The sequence below is a fragment of the Nasonia vitripennis genome (assembly GCF_009193385.2).
Source record: "Nasonia vitripennis strain AsymCx chromosome 3 unlocalized genomic scaffold, Nvit_psr_1.1 chr3_random0009, whole genome shotgun sequence".
Taxonomy (NCBI): domain Eukaryota; kingdom Metazoa; phylum Arthropoda; class Insecta; order Hymenoptera; family Pteromalidae; genus Nasonia; species Nasonia vitripennis.
Window position 1 is genome coordinate 1229874 of NW_022279629.1, and position 16750 is coordinate 1246623.

The 16750-nt window shown below is 39.5% G+C and overlaps 2 protein-coding genes across 5 annotated transcripts in view; both read right to left on the reverse strand.

The window, feature by feature from the left end:
- The window catches only part of LOC103317573 (gonadotropin-releasing hormone receptor), a 449011-nt gene that overhangs the window by 356844 nt on the left and 75417 nt on the right, over positions 1–16750 (reverse strand). The window lies entirely within an intron of this gene.
- The window catches only part of LOC100115280 (very-long-chain (3R)-3-hydroxyacyl-CoA dehydratase), an 86058-nt gene continuing 75960 nt past the window's right edge, over positions 6653–16750 (reverse strand). For both annotated transcript variants that reach the window (XM_032601851.1, XM_032601850.1), the window contains one exon: positions 6653–7225. In XM_032601851.1, the coding sequence (XP_032457742.1) occupies positions 6669–7225 (557 nt within the window). In that variant the 3' untranslated portion in view covers positions 6653–6668. The remainder of the gene's footprint in view (positions 7226–16750) is intronic.

Genomic DNA, 16750 nt, shown 5'->3' on the forward strand with positions numbered 1-16750 from the left:
CGTATCCTGCCTTCAATAAAGTAAGTTAATGGAATTATTAGATAAGTGATTTATTATAAATTAGAAACAAAAAATATTGTTTAAAACTTTTTCTATTAAGCATTTACTTTGTGGAATTTATTTTATTTTTGCAGATTCTTCGATGTTTATAATGTTTGTAGCAAATTAATTTTTCTATCAGCCACTTGACTTGTAAAGTATATTATTTTTAATTTATTAAAATTATTATTTATCCTGTATATAAATGATTTTGTTGCATTTTATTGCAAAGTATAATGTCATTGATATTTCATTATAGTCAAAAATTGCATAAAAATTTGTTCACCGTTAAAATTATGATTAAAATATTGTTCTTATTTTAATTTTAATTATTATTATTATTTCGATGCAATAATGATTTTTATTTATGATTGTTAAATCTGCTATGTATAATCTAGTAGCAATTTAATTAATGTATACAATGCACAAATTACAATTTAGTAAAAGTATCTTGTTCAATATTTGTTTAAAAAGTCGATTCTGTGATGCAGTAACCATATATCATTGAGTTAATGATTTACATTTTTATAATTATGAGGCATAGTGTTACGTTCAGAGCAAGCAAGATTATAGATTTATTGTTTTAGACTTTGTGTTCATATGCGGTAGTTGTGTATGTATGTTATACACAACTACACATATGTAAGTGTTTAGTAAACGCAAGAGCATGATAAAAAATTCAACGATTCAAGATTTTAAGTAACATACAAATTTTAAATATTGGAAGTTTAAACTTGGTTTGCACGCTCAGTTCGCGCGCTTGAAGGTTAACAAAGATGGCGGCCAGAAAGTCTCCGAAATACACAGGGCTCTTATGGAGCTTCATTAAAAAATATAGAAATATAAACTTTTACACGATAAAAAATCTTGTGAGTGTCCTTACACACTCCGTGTGAATAGAGTGAGGCTACACCGTCGTCAAGAAACATGATAGAAGCCCCGAACGTTATAAATTCTGGCATGATTAACATGTTTGGTGCCCCGTAAAATCTCCAGAAAAAATTGAGCTAAATTCATTAGTTTTACAAACAAGTTCTTTGAAATCTAAGCCTTATCTGGTCACAGGTATATTGTTACTATAATGAAAACGATAAAAATGACGTAGAAGTGGTAGTTGGAAAATGGACTGTTCGTACTCTTGCTCAGATACTCAAAATACATTTTTTAAAGTCAATTTGTGGTAAATATCGTTCCTTTGCTGAGTACTGAGTAAAAACTCAATGACAGAGTTTTTGCATTTTGGAATTACAGTCCTTGAGGAACGAATTAGTGCAGCAGACTCTTTGTTTAGTAAGTTTTCTGTATTCAGTACAAAAATACATTTCGCCCTAGATAATAGTCAATTCTACAAGTTAATTTAATGGGTTCACATACAATTTACAATAATTGTTATTCAAAAACTGAAAATACTGAACTCCCAAATACCACCAATGTAAAACGGAGACTTTGTCGACACCATGTTCCTCATTCCCGAAGCTGCCGCTAGTATCGCATTGCAACTTTAAACTCCCAATATACATATAAAAGCAATATAAAAGCAATATAAGTGACTTGCTGCTGTCAGCCATAGCAGGGCAGCACAAATTTTGTGTACGACATGACAAAGTAGTGGTTGACAAAGACAAGCCTCTACCGTTCACAGGCTTACAGGATACGGGCTGTGCAATAAAATATTGTGATAACACGTGTGCTTTTAAAGAAAAGTAATGATAAGAAAGTAACAGGATTACAAGATTCACGAAGACAAAAGAAAGAGAAAGTTCAGTCAGAAAAATGGTAAAAGGAAGTAGGGTAAAGACATTCTAAAAATTTAGTCTAGGCATGGTGTAGAGTTTAAGTGAAAGAAGTTGATTCAAGCAAGTATGACATGTAATATAAGGTTTTGTTTTAAATTTATGCTAGGCGTAGTGTAGAATACAGTATATTTAATATATACAGTGAGTTCGAGTGAAAAAAGTTGATTTAAGCAAGTATGACATGTAATATAAGGTTTTTTTTTAATTTAGGCTAGGCGTAGTGTAGAAAATAGTATATTTTATTTGTAAAAATTAGTAAAAGTATGCGTATATATAGGACGTTTCACGTCAACCGGACCATCAGTGCACCCAAAATTTGGGTTAACCTAACAAGACGTTTGAGGTCTCAAAATAATCATCTGGTCAAGGGCTTTTGAAAAAGTTCTGGCCTTTTCAAAAATCCAACGTGGCGCATAAAATATGGAGCCTGAAACCCACGTTTTCATAGCACATTCAACAAAAACAATAGTAAAAATGTTCTAATTTGTGAAATATCCCACCAAAAAGCATGTACAACTCATGATAGGACATATTATTGACAATGCTGACGGAATTCCAAAATCAAAAATGGCGGAATCAAAATGGTGGACATTATACCTCCACCAAACCCATTTTACCGCAACAAATGATTTTTGATCAGTTTAAAGTATCGATATGGGGGTTTTCAGGGTCACTGAATCTTATTTTAACCTCGAAATTTTAAAATCCAAAATGGCCGATCCAAAATGTCGGACATTATACAACCACCAAAACTATTTTACCGCAATGAACCATTTTAAATCAGTTTAAAGTATCGGTATGGGAGTTTAAGGGGCCGCTGAATCTTATTTTAACCTCGAAATTTCAAAATTCAATATGGCCAATATAAACTGGCGGATATTTCGAAAAGCCCCTGCTAACGCGCAACCCGCCAAACACGCCACGCACGCTGCAGCGCTTATCATAAGGAGGCCGGGTCCAGCGCTGTACCTCGCCCCTCTTCTAACAGCCTAATGCTGCAAGTACACGGCTCGTGTCCAATGACAACTTGTGCAAAGACTTCAGCAAATAAAACTGTTTTGTGGCAAAGGAATTTATTGCTTTCAAGTGATTTATTTCATCCCTCTTTTTTACCTACACCCCCAACCCCTTCCCACGTTTAGCAACCGATAGAAAGGAATATTTTCTTCAAGGAATGCTTTCTTCATCGGCGACTGTTTCTCCAACAGTCTTTTTCAGGATAGTTGGTGAGCAAGTCCATCAGCGGCTTTATTCATAGGCGACTTTTTCTCCAACAGTCCTTTTTAGGATGGTTAATAGGTACATTAATAGATACATTGGCGACTTCTTCTTCAACATCCTTTTTAAGGAAGTTGTTGAGTAAGTCTTACTTTATCGGCAACTCCTTCTTCAACTGTACTAGCCGTAATTTTGTTATTTCTAACATTTTTTTTTTGTTTTGGTTGTGCTTTCTCATATCCTACAACAATGTCTTCTCCTGCGAAAAAATATCGTATCGATAGATGCGTTAATCCATTTGATATTAATACAGGACACAGCAAATCTCTTAGGAAGATCTCCAAAGAATTTCAAGATGTCTATCCTGATTATCCAACATCTTCACTGATTTGTGATACATGTAGAAAATCCTTTTACAAACTACATGATTTGTCATCTCCAAACGTCAGTATGAGTGTTGATTTTGAATCAGAGACTGACTCATCTTTGGTTTCAAACACGGATGCACCTATGCAAGATGATCTTACAGATATTTTAACTGGACTTAAAAACAAATTCCAATCCCTGCCGGAGAACGATCCATTACGTGTCAGTATTCTTACTATTTTGCCCGAACACTGGGCAATACGTAAAATTATGAACCAATTTGGTGTGTCTCACAGAATGGCTCGTAAAGCAAAACAGTTAAAAGAATCAGATAGAGTTTTGGCTTCTCCTGTTGCAAAACATGGAAAAACATTACCTGCAGAAACTACTCAGTAAGTTGAAGATTTTTACGAAAATGATCTTAACAGCAGAATTATGCTAAATAAAAAAGATACCGTCAGTATTTATTTATATGGTGAAAAAATAAAAGTGCAGAAAAGATTATTACTTACTGATATTAAGAACCTTCATAATCAATTTAAAGAACAGTTTCCTGAACATCCGATTGGGCTTACCAAGTTTGCGGAATTGAGACCAAAATGTTGTGTCTTTGCAGGATCCTCTGGTACACACAGTGTATGTGTATGTACGATACACAAAAATTTCAAGGCGATGATTGACGCAGTAAGTATAGAAAAAATCTCAAACAATATTCTGAAGAATTATAAAGATTGTTTGAATTTCGTTCTATGTGAGGATCCCAAACCAAGTTGTTATTTGAATGAATGCAAATTTTGTCCGGACATTCAAAAGTTTTCTAATTACGTTGAGAACATTATGGATGAGCACACTATTGATCAAGTCATCTTCAGCACGTGGCAATTAACCGATAGATACACTTTGATAAAACAATGCCTAACATCGCAAGAATTTATTGAAACTTTATGTTCTAGCCTAGAAAAGTTGATACCTCATCACTTCATCGCTAAGGAACAATCAAAGTTTATTTCTGGGAAGAAAAATAGTCTTTCAGATGAAGAGGATCTTGCTCAATTGGATTTTGCTGAGAACTATGCTTTTACAGCCCAAGATGCTGCACAGGCATTTCATTTTAATAATGATCAAAGTACGATTTTTCCTGCTGTTGTTTATTATAAATCTGAAGGCAAGCTAAAGCATTTCAGTACAGTATCTATGTCCGACTGTACTACTCATGATGCCACTGCAGTATACATAATGCAGCAAAAGCTTATACCAGAAATTCGCAAGGTTTGTCCCACAGTAAAAAAGGTAATATATGCTACTGATGGTGCTAAACAGCATTTTAAAAATCGTTATCAAATGAGTAGTTTAATGAGTCATAAGAGGGATTTTGGCGTTGATGCTGAATGGCACTGTTTTGCATCAGCACACGGAAAAGGTAGTTGCGATGGAGTTGGAGCGATAGTAAAAAGAGAAGCTACAAGAGCGAGCTTACAAGCTGCAAAAAATAAAGCAATTCTAGATGTTAAAGCTCTTTATTCATGGGCTAATGGGCGATCATTCAATATAAAATTTTTCTTATACACCAAAAAAGATGACGAACAAACTCGTCAATTCCTAACAAAGAGATTTAATCTGAATCACACTTTTGAAAACTACCACATTGAAGACAGAGATCAATTTAAATAAAAGACTAGTTTCCGAAATGCTACACATACAACTACAAGAAAACGGTATTAATAAGAAGGAAGACACTCAAAATTTAAATATAGTATACACACACCTTATACACCAGCTGAAACAAAACAAACATAAGCCAGGCTCTGACGTCAATAGCGGAAGAAATTGTCAACACGGCCGCTCGACTCTCTTCTCACTGCTCCGCGGTATATAAACACGACGAAAATCTCGACTCGCGCGAATTAGAATCGAACAGCTGAGAGAGAAACACTGTTCACCTACGTTCCCTCCGAAGCGCGGCGGGGAAGCGGCTTCTCGACAAAACTTTGTACCGATCTTCTCCATAATTGTAAGTTCTATTCTTCACACTGTACATATATTGTTATACAAGTTTTTTAATAAAATTTTTTCACATTAGTCTTCTGATGAGGGCGACATTGTCGGTCGAAACGTTGAGAAAAAAAGAGAAAATGTCTTAAAGTTCTTTCTCTCCTTTCTCACCACACAACCTGCCTCGGGACCGATAGAGACGAACCAATATTCATATTTTCTTAAGATTTAAGGTTATGCAGAGGGATAAAATATCAAATATACGTATATACAGATACATATGCTCAGTGATGGCTTATAATATAGTATATTGAACATATATAGTCATTGTACAATTATTTCATAGAAGCAAGTGTGAAAAGTTTAGTTTTTCAAGAATTTAGTATGGATATAGTAAAGAAATGTCAGTTTATACCTTTATTGGTCTACAAAAGTATGTCTAAAAAGATGCACATACATGGTGATCATGTAGAATATAGTTTATTTAATATACATAGTAAATTTGACTAAAAGAAGTTGTTTTAAGCAAGTATGTTGTGTAATATAAACTCACTTCTTATGAACATCAGGTCATGTGCGCGCACGGAAAGTCAATTATTGGAGAATGAGGCTTCGCTAGTAGTAAGACTTTTTTCAATTGGGTATTTAGAATTTTTAAATACTGTGAATTTGTTCAGAATTTAATTTTCTACAAAATAGCCAGAATACTTTTATGTAAAACCTTTTAAAAAAACCTTTTTGTAAAAAATGGCTCAGAAAGAATTGAAAAAAAAAACACATTTTTGGTCAAATCCAATAGGCGTTTGCCCTGGGTATAAGACGTTTCTTCGAAACTCTTTATACGGGGCGAGTGCCTAAAAAAGCATGTAACGGGGAAGGAATAAGGTTTTTCCGGGCTATGGTGATCCATAGAGACACTCTGTGAAGGTAATTTTCAATTTTTCTTCCTTTTTTGTTAGAATGTTTTAGGTTGCTATGACAACTGAGCTGGAAAACGAATACTTCGCTGCACACATTAAATATTATTTTTTGCATTTAAACTTCGGCTTCGGTGCGATCTGCTGCAACCCTGATTAAGCTGCTACATTTTTGCCCTATTTGAAAATATTGAAGGAAAAAATTTAATCACTAATTTTTTTATAGTTAAAATATTTGTTATTAACCATATTGCCTGCATTTAAAATGTAAGTTTTTTAAAGATTTTTTAAAGGTGAATGATATATAATAAGAAATGCACAAAATATAATTTTAAAACATTTATTTTTTTATTTTTATTTTACCAAGTTTTTTGTAGCGTGCACTGTTCATATGCGTCATCATTGCAAACATGCCTGGGAAACATAGCATTAATAAATAAATTCGCAGAAAAGTAGGAAAATAAAAAGCAAAGTTCCATGAATTTGGTAAATCGATAGTGAACTTTTCAGTTTCCTCAAAATAAGGAATATTACGCAGCACTATTATTCCTTCAAATACAAACCCTAATGGATATAATGGCATCCAAATAGTGTATCTAAGCCAAGTTAAAGCAGATATCTTTACGTTTAAGAGGTTTGTCATATAATAAGGATATCTGATTACTTCAACTACCGACCATACTAAAAAAATGTAAAAAACGACTGGTTTTGTTTGCATTCTTGGTTCAGCTTCAATCATAAAAAATAATATAAATGCACGACCTCCGACTTGCAGAGTAGTAATAAGAGGATTACCCCTAGTGTAATCAAAAACTAGATGCATGATTTCCAAAATTTGAAGAATTTGTATAAACTTCATTGGGTTACCAACAACTTCATAGGTATGTCTGATCGAGTCTGAAAAAAAGCAAAATAACAAAGTATTATTTTATAGCATAACAATAAAATGCAACATAAAGTTAGTATCTAAAATTTTTATATTTGGCGAAGTTGCAAACGTCGCAGCCGCGTCGATACAAGGAATCTCGATCGATGCGGCAAAGCCTCGAGTTGCGCAAAAGAAACAAGTGAGACGGCTTGTTGTTGTTGGTGCTGGCCTGTCCTGTAGTTCGATGAACGGGTTAGCTAACCGTTAAAGTTGGCGCGAGAGCAAGAATTGTCGGCGCGCGCGCTGATTTGTGCTCCGCATGTTGCAAGTCAATCAGCCAACGCCGATGCATTATCTGTTCGGACTGTGAGTCAATCGAGCGCCAGCAAGAAGCACGGGTCCGACGGGCTCGAGGAGGGAGTTAGCGCAAGAACGAGCGCGAAATTCGCCAGTTCTCTTCCGTCTGTCAACAGACAAGTCGACGTGCAAGTTGAAAGTTACCGTATTCTTCTTTGCTCGTCGACCTCAGGTCGACGATTATAGGAGATTGGTAGTCTCCCGAGTGTGCGAGAATGCCCGTATGTTTCAGATGCAGCGTGTTGGCACTAGAAAGTTTCAACACCCGAACAAGCCAGCGACCATCCTGATTTGCTGAAGAAAGAAGCCAACCAGTCCACCATTACCATCGAAAAGACTACGGCGACCAGCAGTATCGGCGTGGGAGAGCCGAAGCAGTCAGCTGCCACCAGGTCCAGGAGGAGCCCGGGAGGCGCCAACGGAAGCAATAACGTCCACCAGGAGCCTCGAGTGAAAAGAATGAGTAAGATTAGATTAGATTAGATAAGATTATGTTTTATTTGCGTACATTATGTTGTACAATATGTTAAAGCAAATAATGAGTAAATTAGAAATTAAATAAAAAGTTGAGGTTGTCTCTGTTAGAGATAGTGTAGAGTGAGAGTGTGTAAAGGTGAAATAATGGATTGAGCGAGAATGAGTAAGTGTGTGTGTGTATGTATATTCGAGAGAGTGTACAAGATGTTTACATGTTTTCAAGTTCGAAAAAATGTTTCTTAGCAAGTTTTTAAAGTTGGCGATAGATATCGTGTTTCGGATGTGTGATGGTAGGCTGTTCCACAAGTATGAGGCGCTGATATGAAACGAGTTCCTCAGCGTCTCCGTCGCGAAGGCAGGTCTATCCAGAGGTGTCACCTCCCCCCTTACAGGTCGAAGTGTCACGCGGAAGTCAAAGTCAGCTAATACGTATGATGGTACGGCTGAATTAAACATTTTACGAAGAAAACAAGCAGTAAAATACTTCCTGCGTCCGGCGGTGGTTAGCTATTGCAACTCCCGCCTGTACGATATTCACGAGCCTTTGTAGCTTTAAGCCAAGTTCATAAATCAGGTCACAGTATACAAGAGAGCAGTAATCAATAATTGGAAAGAGGAGCGCTTGCAGTAGGTGCTTGAGCAGTCTAAGATACAGTATAAGGTACTCTTTCTGAAAAAGTAGAGCCTATACATTAGTGAGTGAGCACGCTTTCACAATTGTGTGACATGCTCCTTCTACGTGAGTTCTACTAGAATCAAGCACCAATCCCAGATTACGTACAAAAGATTCAAAATTGAACTAGGAACCCCAATATTAATAAAGGTGTTAGCTACTAAAGGTAGAGCGTTTATACAGTAGGGAGAGCCCAGGACAATTGCTTTAGTTTTACTAACGTTGAGTTTTAGTCGGTTCAGCCCACTATCCTCTCGGCGTTAGCACTCATCGTGTTAGATAAAGAATCCAGCTTCTCAGGGCGGCATTGGCTGTAGATATGCAAATCATCCGCATAGATAAGATAGAAGACGTCGGAATCTACGCAGAAACCGATGTCGTTGAAAACAAACCAAAACAGTACTCTGCGGGACACCGATATTAAGAAGCCGAGGAGAGAAACGTTCGCTATTGTTACCAACGACGGCCTGCTCTCCCCCAGTGAGATAGGAGTCAAACCAGCGGATGACCTGCTTTGAGAAGTCGAAAGTGGATAGCTTTCTCAGGAGCCTGACGTGATATACAGTGTCAAACGCCTTGCTGAAATGAAAAAGAAAGAATAGTGTTACTTTCTTTTTGTTTATCCTGACCCTGGCATCATCAGTTTAATTAGGCCGGACTAAGTGCTGTGGCCGGTACGAAAGCCTGTTTGAATATTGTCTAGTAAGAGCCTTAATTCAAGGTACTCCGATACTTGCCTGTGCACTAGCCACTCCAGAGCCTTGGAGAGATAGCAGATAAGTAAAATCAGACAATAGTCAGTCAGGTCGGTTGGTGAACTGACTTTGTTGAGTGCGCTAACAAGCGACAATTTCCAGGCAGAGAAGAAGCACGGCTCGCTCAGGGACAGGTTCAAGATTTGACTAAGTAAGGGAGCAAGAACCGGTAATGCTTTTGAAATAACGACTTGTGGGATGCCGTCGCTCCCCCTAGCCTGAGTGTCGAAGTGCGATACTGCAGCCAACACATCCAATTCCGTTGTAGTGCTTAAATGTACCAGGAAGTCTAGACTTCCCAGGGTGAGAAGATAATCCTTAACAGCAGGAGCAAACGGATCGTTGGAGATCGAGCTGAAATGCTTGTTGAGTTCGTCTGTGGTGAAGCGAGATGGTGAAGGGGCTTTGAAGGTGGAAATTCCAAGTTTATCCAATTTTCTCTACATCTCGGCAATATCAGTCAGGCGTGAATAATGGTAATTCAGCCTAGCTTCCTCGACCTGTCTGTGAGCATCGTCTCTAGCTAGTCTATATATGCGGGGATCTGAATGGAGCCTAGAGTGTTTGAAACGCTTGTAAAGTCTATCCCGCTCAGATACGAGGCCAAGAAGAACCGTGGTGAACCACGGGTGACGCTTCCGTCTTGGTGTCACAGTCCGCAATGGGGCGAGATAATTAATGGCGTTCGCAAGGTTAGCGTTAAGCGTAGATATGCATTCGTCGAGAAATGAGGAAGTGAGGGATGACCAGTCACATGCGCTAAGAAAGTCCCTTAGCTTCTCGACGCTAATTCCTTTAAAGCTGTAAGAGTAGGTAATAGGTACGTAACGTGGAATCTGTAAGTGATCCTGCACATCAATTAGAGCCAGGTATCAGAACCCTGTTTGTGGTGAGTGGCACCATAGGGAGCTGACAAAAGAGGCTTTTCATCAATGAAGGCCCTGATGAAATTGGCATCTTTAGATGAGGAGAGTTGGTCTGAGATAAAGTCACCCATTATAACCTTCGTGGAATAGTTATGCATGTGGGTTGTTAGCTGGTCTATAAAGTTAGAGCCTTGGAAGAACGGAGCACGAGGTGGACGATGCACAACCTTCACGAAGATGGGCGATACTCCCTTGGCAGAGATCTCACAGAGAAGGTATTCAGGCTTGCCTAGCTTGCCCTACCATTCACCGTCGAATGACGAAATAACGCTAACTGTCAGTGATTTATGTATGTAGAGGGCAACGCCTTCACCGTTTCTGTTTCTTTCCCGTCTGTACAGTATATAGTCATCCAGTAAAGGGATGAATGCTATCTTATCACTCAGCCAAGTCTCAGTCACAGCTATTACATGAAAGGGGGAACGAGTAGAGAAGAAGAGCCTGATCATCTCAATGTGACCCGTAAGAGAGTTCACATTGAAATGACAGACGCTCAGACTCTCAGACAGAAACGCTTAAGAAGCAGATGTAGATGCATTAGATAAGTTAGATGGTGGTTTTGGTCGGATGATATGTGTGTGTTTTAGTGTGTGATGTTTGTGTTGGCTATTGGCGACGTCCGGGCAATAAAAGCTTCTAGTTCAGCATCAGTAGAAATGATAGTGGCCCATTCGTTGTCTTCGCCAAAACGGATGTAGATCATCCCGTCTTACACGAAGGTACGGCATCCCCTTCTTCTCTTCGCCTCTAGCCTAGCCTTAATACACAGCTTGAGGATGTCTGAAGGAAACAGCCCATTGATGTTAACGAGCCCCTGATGATCTGGGCAGAGAGCTCTTGCCTCCTGTAGTAGGGCAACATCCAGTTCACTAGTGTGAAGCTTGCGTTTCCTGGCCTTGGCCACGATCGGACCAGTGCACTGGATGAGAGAGTGACAGCTAAAGGTGGGAATCTGCTGTCACCTTGCGCGTTGATAGTTGTTGCGTCAAGTCTTCCTGTGGTCCTGACGAATGCCACATCCACTCTTTAGGACCGTGGAATTCAGTGCAGCTGGGACAATGAAAGCCAGGAGTTGCAGCGAAGTTTCCTGTGAGCAAGCCAGGCCAGAGATTACCACCACATTGTTCAAATAACGCTCCTGCCTCCTCTTAACCTCAGCCAGCTCGCTGCGAAGACCGTTCATTTCCTCCACGGCAGGAGCAATGCTGTTATTATGCTGCGGGGCTCCTTGAGGACAGCTCTTGATATTGTGCCTGCAGCTCAGCGATGGAAGACTCGACGTTGTTCAGTCGAGTCTTGAGCGCAGGCAAGCCGACAAGGGCTTTGAGGCGTTTTTCCAGTGGGCTAAGCCTCTTTTTCAATCCGAGAGCCCTTTCAGACACGGTGTTTTGTGTCTAAATAGCCTCGTTCTGGACTTTCCGAATATCCTCCAGCGCCACGAAGATGTCCTTAAGGGACGTCTCGATAGACGTCGCCTGTGCTGCAGAGATCCGCGCAGGTGATTGGGTTCTGGTGCCAGCGAGCGATGCGGGTGCCGACTTATTCTTCTTGGGTACAACAATACTAGGCGTGCCCATAGCAGATGTTGTTGCCTCTGCTGCTGCTGCCTTCTCCCTTGCCTGCGCGGTTTTAGGTGTGCTGGTGGAGTATTTATCAGCACAGGTAGCACAGGCGAGTGTGGCAATATTCCTCACCATTATAGAACTGAAGGATACACATATAATGTGGAACCGCCGGTCGCACAACTCGCATGTCCTCATTTTCACTCTTCATGTTTTCTCGCAGCGAGCACACATGACGAGCGGTTCCACAGTTTTCTCACCATTTCCACTCATTTTCAAAGTTGGTTGTCTTTGTGTCGACAACTTACTAGCAGTCGATAACGTAGAAAACGTTGGATGATAGTAGTGAACGGTTAGTTACCGACAGAGCTAGAGACTTGGTACTCTTGAAGCCAGATGGAGTGTTAACCGAGAAGATGAGAATTGACTGACCTGAAATTGATGATGAAGATGTTGTTGGTGTACCGTCAATTCAACAGGTGGCGCTACGTGGATCACTTTTAGGAGAGAGAGACGCCGTGCAGCAAAGTGAAAAGCCAAAGAGAAAATAGCTTTGAGAGAATTGCAGCCTCCAGTGATTAATATATCACGTCGAAGGTTGCAAAAAGACGCGTGTAACTATCTACAAAAATATAGGCCCAAAGGCAGCGTGCGGCAGTAAGAGTTCTATGAAATACAAGCTAGGCAGAAGGAATGTTGTTTACTCACGTGAGAGAGAGAGAGAGAGAGAGAGAGAGAGAGAGAGAGAGAGAGAGAGAGAGAAAGATTAGATTAGATAAGATTTTTTATTATTTGCTGTACAATGTGCTGTACGATATATTAGTGTGTAGATATAAATTTACAGTTTTATTTATAAAGGTTTGTGTGTACGTGTGCTTGCAGATGTGAGTGAATGTGTGTGTGTGTATGCTATTGTGGTGGAGGATGCTGACGTGTGAGAAATGAGTGAATGATTTTGTTATAATGGTGACTATGTATTTTCGAGGTTAAAAAAGTAGTTTTTAGCCTCGCCTTTGAAATGATTGATAGGTATGGTGTCGCGTAGTTGTGAGGGCAATGAGTTTCACTGGTATGCAGCGCTTATGTGGAATGAATTCCTCAGCGTCTCTGCCGAGAAGGGGGATAGATATAGTGGTATCGCTTCACCCCTCACAGGACGGAGTGCGATGTGGAAGTCAAAGTAGGCATTTGAGTACGATAGTTTGGCAGTATTAAACAGCTTTCTTAAAAAGCAGGCCGCAAAGTACTTCCTAGATCTAGCGGTGGTAAGCTATTGCAATTTACTTCTGTAAGGTGTGATGTACTCATCCCTTCTTAGACCATAGATGTAACGTATATCTGTATTCACCAGTCTTAGTAGTTTAGTGTCAAATTTTGTGTCAATTTGAAGTAAACCAGTGAACAGTAATCTATGATAAGAAACAGTAGGGCCTAAACAAGATGTTTGCGCAGCCTAAGGTTAGTGCTTTTCCTAAAAAAGTATAGCCTATACATTAGAGAGTGAGCACGCTTACACATTTGTTTTAAGTGTTCTTTCCATGTTAGTTTAGAGTCAAGCACAATCCCCAGGCTGCGCACCAAGGATTCGAAATCGACCTGGGCTTCCCTTTTGTTGATGAAGGTGTTATAGCTATTGTAGGTAGAGCATTGATATAGTAGGGATATATACACTTTACGTGTATATGCTTTATCCTCTCGGCGTTAGCGCTCATCCTGACGGAACAGGAATCGAGCTCCTCAAGGTGGCATTGACTGTATATTTGCAGGTCATCCGCATAGATAAGATGTGCTGCATCCGTGTTCAGTCAAAGACTTACGTCATTGATGTACCACGCAAAGAGTAAAGGACCAAGTATTGATTCTTGAGGGACTCCCGTCTTAAGCGGTAAGAATAAAAAGATTTGGTTGTTATTACCGATGCCGGCTACTTGTCTTCCTGTCAGATAGGGGGCAAGCCAGCGGATGACCTGCTTAAAAAAGCCAAAAGAGGTTAGCTTTCTGAGGAGCTTGACGTGACACACAGTGCCAAATGCCTTGCTGAAGTCGAAAAGAAGAAGAAGCGTGAACTTATTTTTGTCCATACCAAGCCTGACATCTTCAGTCAGCTTTATTAAGCCAGACTGTGTGCTATGACCGGTACGAAAACCTGTCTATAGGTCGTCAAGAAAGAGCCTAGTTTCTAGGTAATAAGAAAGCTGCCTGTGTACCAGCCACTTCAGCGGCTTGGATAAGAAACATAAGAGTGAGATTGGACGGTAATCAGTGAGAGATTTTGGAGAACTGACTTTGTTGAGTGCGCGTACCAGCGACTTCTTCCAGTCCTAGGGGAAGCATGACTCGCTCGAGGACAGGTTGAAGATACGACATATTAAGGGAGCGAGCACTTGCATGACCTTGGAAATGACAACCTGTGGGACGCCATTAGGGGTGTGCGAGTACCCGAAAAACTCGAGTCGGGTCAAGTCGAGTTTTTTTTCGAGTTCAAGTCGAGTACTCAAAAAAAATTGAGTACCCGAACTTATCGAGCTACTCGAATTTTTCGATCTACTCGAGTTTTCCGAGTTACTCGAAAAACTCGAGTAGATCGGAGTTTTCGAGTTACTCGAAATTATCCGGCCTTGAATAATTGGATATTATATTATTAAATATAGTAAACTCATAACTTTTTAATGTATTATGAGTCATATGATTCAATAAATATGAATTTTGAGTAGCTTACAAAAATTTTCTATCACTCGGCAATTTGGTCAAAATTTGAACTTTGTTGTTAAAAGACATAAGTGAATAAAAAAATACTGGCTGATTCTGCATGTGAAAAGGATAAAAAAAGGTATCAATGTTTTTTTAGACCTAATAGTATTTGAATTAAAAATATAAATAAACTTGATTTTTTCAATATTAATGTAAAATGATTCACCAGAAAACTTTGTTTTGTAATGATGATGTTTTATTAACTACAATTCAAAAACACTCAAATGTGTTCGACCGCACGCATAGACTTCTCGCAAGCCTCTCCCTCTTTTTCGCATGTTTGGTTCGCCGAACAACAAGTGATCTTCAATTATCATTGGTCTGCCGATCAACCTTCCTCGCTTGTCATAATGTAACGTTCGAAAACATTCTTTTATTCGAATCGACCTCAAGCCCTTTAATCTACGAAGGAAACTCTCAAGTTTCCTGAATCTCTTAATGGTCCACGTACCGACCCTGCGGTCACGAACACCCCTTCTCGAATGACGCACTCTGGATTATCCGCATGACCATTGCTTGCAGGTCTGTGCTTCGGTCATCGAAATAAATGTAGAACTTTTCGACAGTTACAATTAAGTTATTTTTAATTTAAAAACTATTAGTTTTACAAAAAAAATTATAGATACCTTTTTTTATCCTTTCCACATGCAGAATCAGCCAATATTTTTTGGGCGTCAGGTCCGTTTTGAACCCAGTTAATATATGTATATCGCACGGGCATGCTCTTGTCTGTGAGCCTGTGTTTGTTAAGTCACATAGACATGGTACATACATAATATAAACACACATACAATTGTTGCGTTATATTGTATGTAATACATTGAACACGGCTTGCCGGTTATATTGCCTGCCCTAAAAACAGCGTGTTTAAAGCGTGAAATAAAATGCCAAACAAGTCTCCCTATAGTAACCTACACTGTAAAATGATTTTTTTAAATCACTAAAATGTAGTAAAATTACATGAGGTTCCAACCCCACGTATAGCAATTTTACTACTCCAGCTACGTAAAAGTACGAAAATCCAGGAATTTAAATATTCTTGTAGTAAAATTGCTCTGTCCAGCGTAGGTCGGATTAGTTTACTATTGTTAGCGTAGTCATTTTACAGGGGTCAGATTCTCGCGTTCAGTGTGAAAATACTACGCCGTTGTAAAATTACAGCGCGCAAAATAGTAAAATTACTATATTCCGTTGTGAATTTACTTATACTGTTGTAAATTTACTGTGTTGGGCGTAGGAAGGATTGGTTTACTACTGGGTTAGTAATATCACGACAAAATTTTTTACAGTGTAACCCTGAAAGTAGGCCGGCCCGCGGACGAACATAAATGTAGCGCACTTTTTAAACTGGGATTCACAACTGCCATCGCTTCTCCTGACCTGGGAGGTGAAGTGCTAAACCGTAGCCAGTACGTCCGATTCCGTGATCTCATTGAAATTGAAGTGAACGAGATATTCCAAACTCTCGAGTGTTTGAAGATGTTTCTCGACAGAGGGGGCAAGTGGATCGTTAGATATCCCACTAGTGTCTGTTAAGGTCGTCTGTGGAGAAGCGAGACGGGATGGCTTCCTTGGAGGTGGTAATTCCAAGTTTCTCGAGCTCTCTCCAGATCTCTCCGACGTCTGTCAAGGTTGATAGTCGTGAGTGATAGTAGTTCAGTCTGGCTTCCTCGACCTGTATATTACGTTATCTACTGCTAATGTGTAAATATATTGGTCCCGAGGATAACGTGTTCTACGAAATCTCTTGTAGAGTCTATCCTGCTCAGATACGAGGTCTCGAATAGCCGCAGTGAACCACGAGTGTCGTGTGGATCCTGGTGTGACAGTCCGTAATGGGGTGAGCTGGTTGATGGCGTTCGTTAGGTTAGTGTTAAAGATGTTGATGCATGCGTCAAGTGATTAAGTATCGAGCAATGACCAATCACATGTGTTGAGGTAGCCAATAGGTTTTCGGCACTGATGCCTTTATAGTTTCTATAGGAGTAAGTTCTGGGTACTTGTCGTGGCATCTGTCTGTCTAGTGTGGCTGTAGTAAGGTCATGTCCGTTTG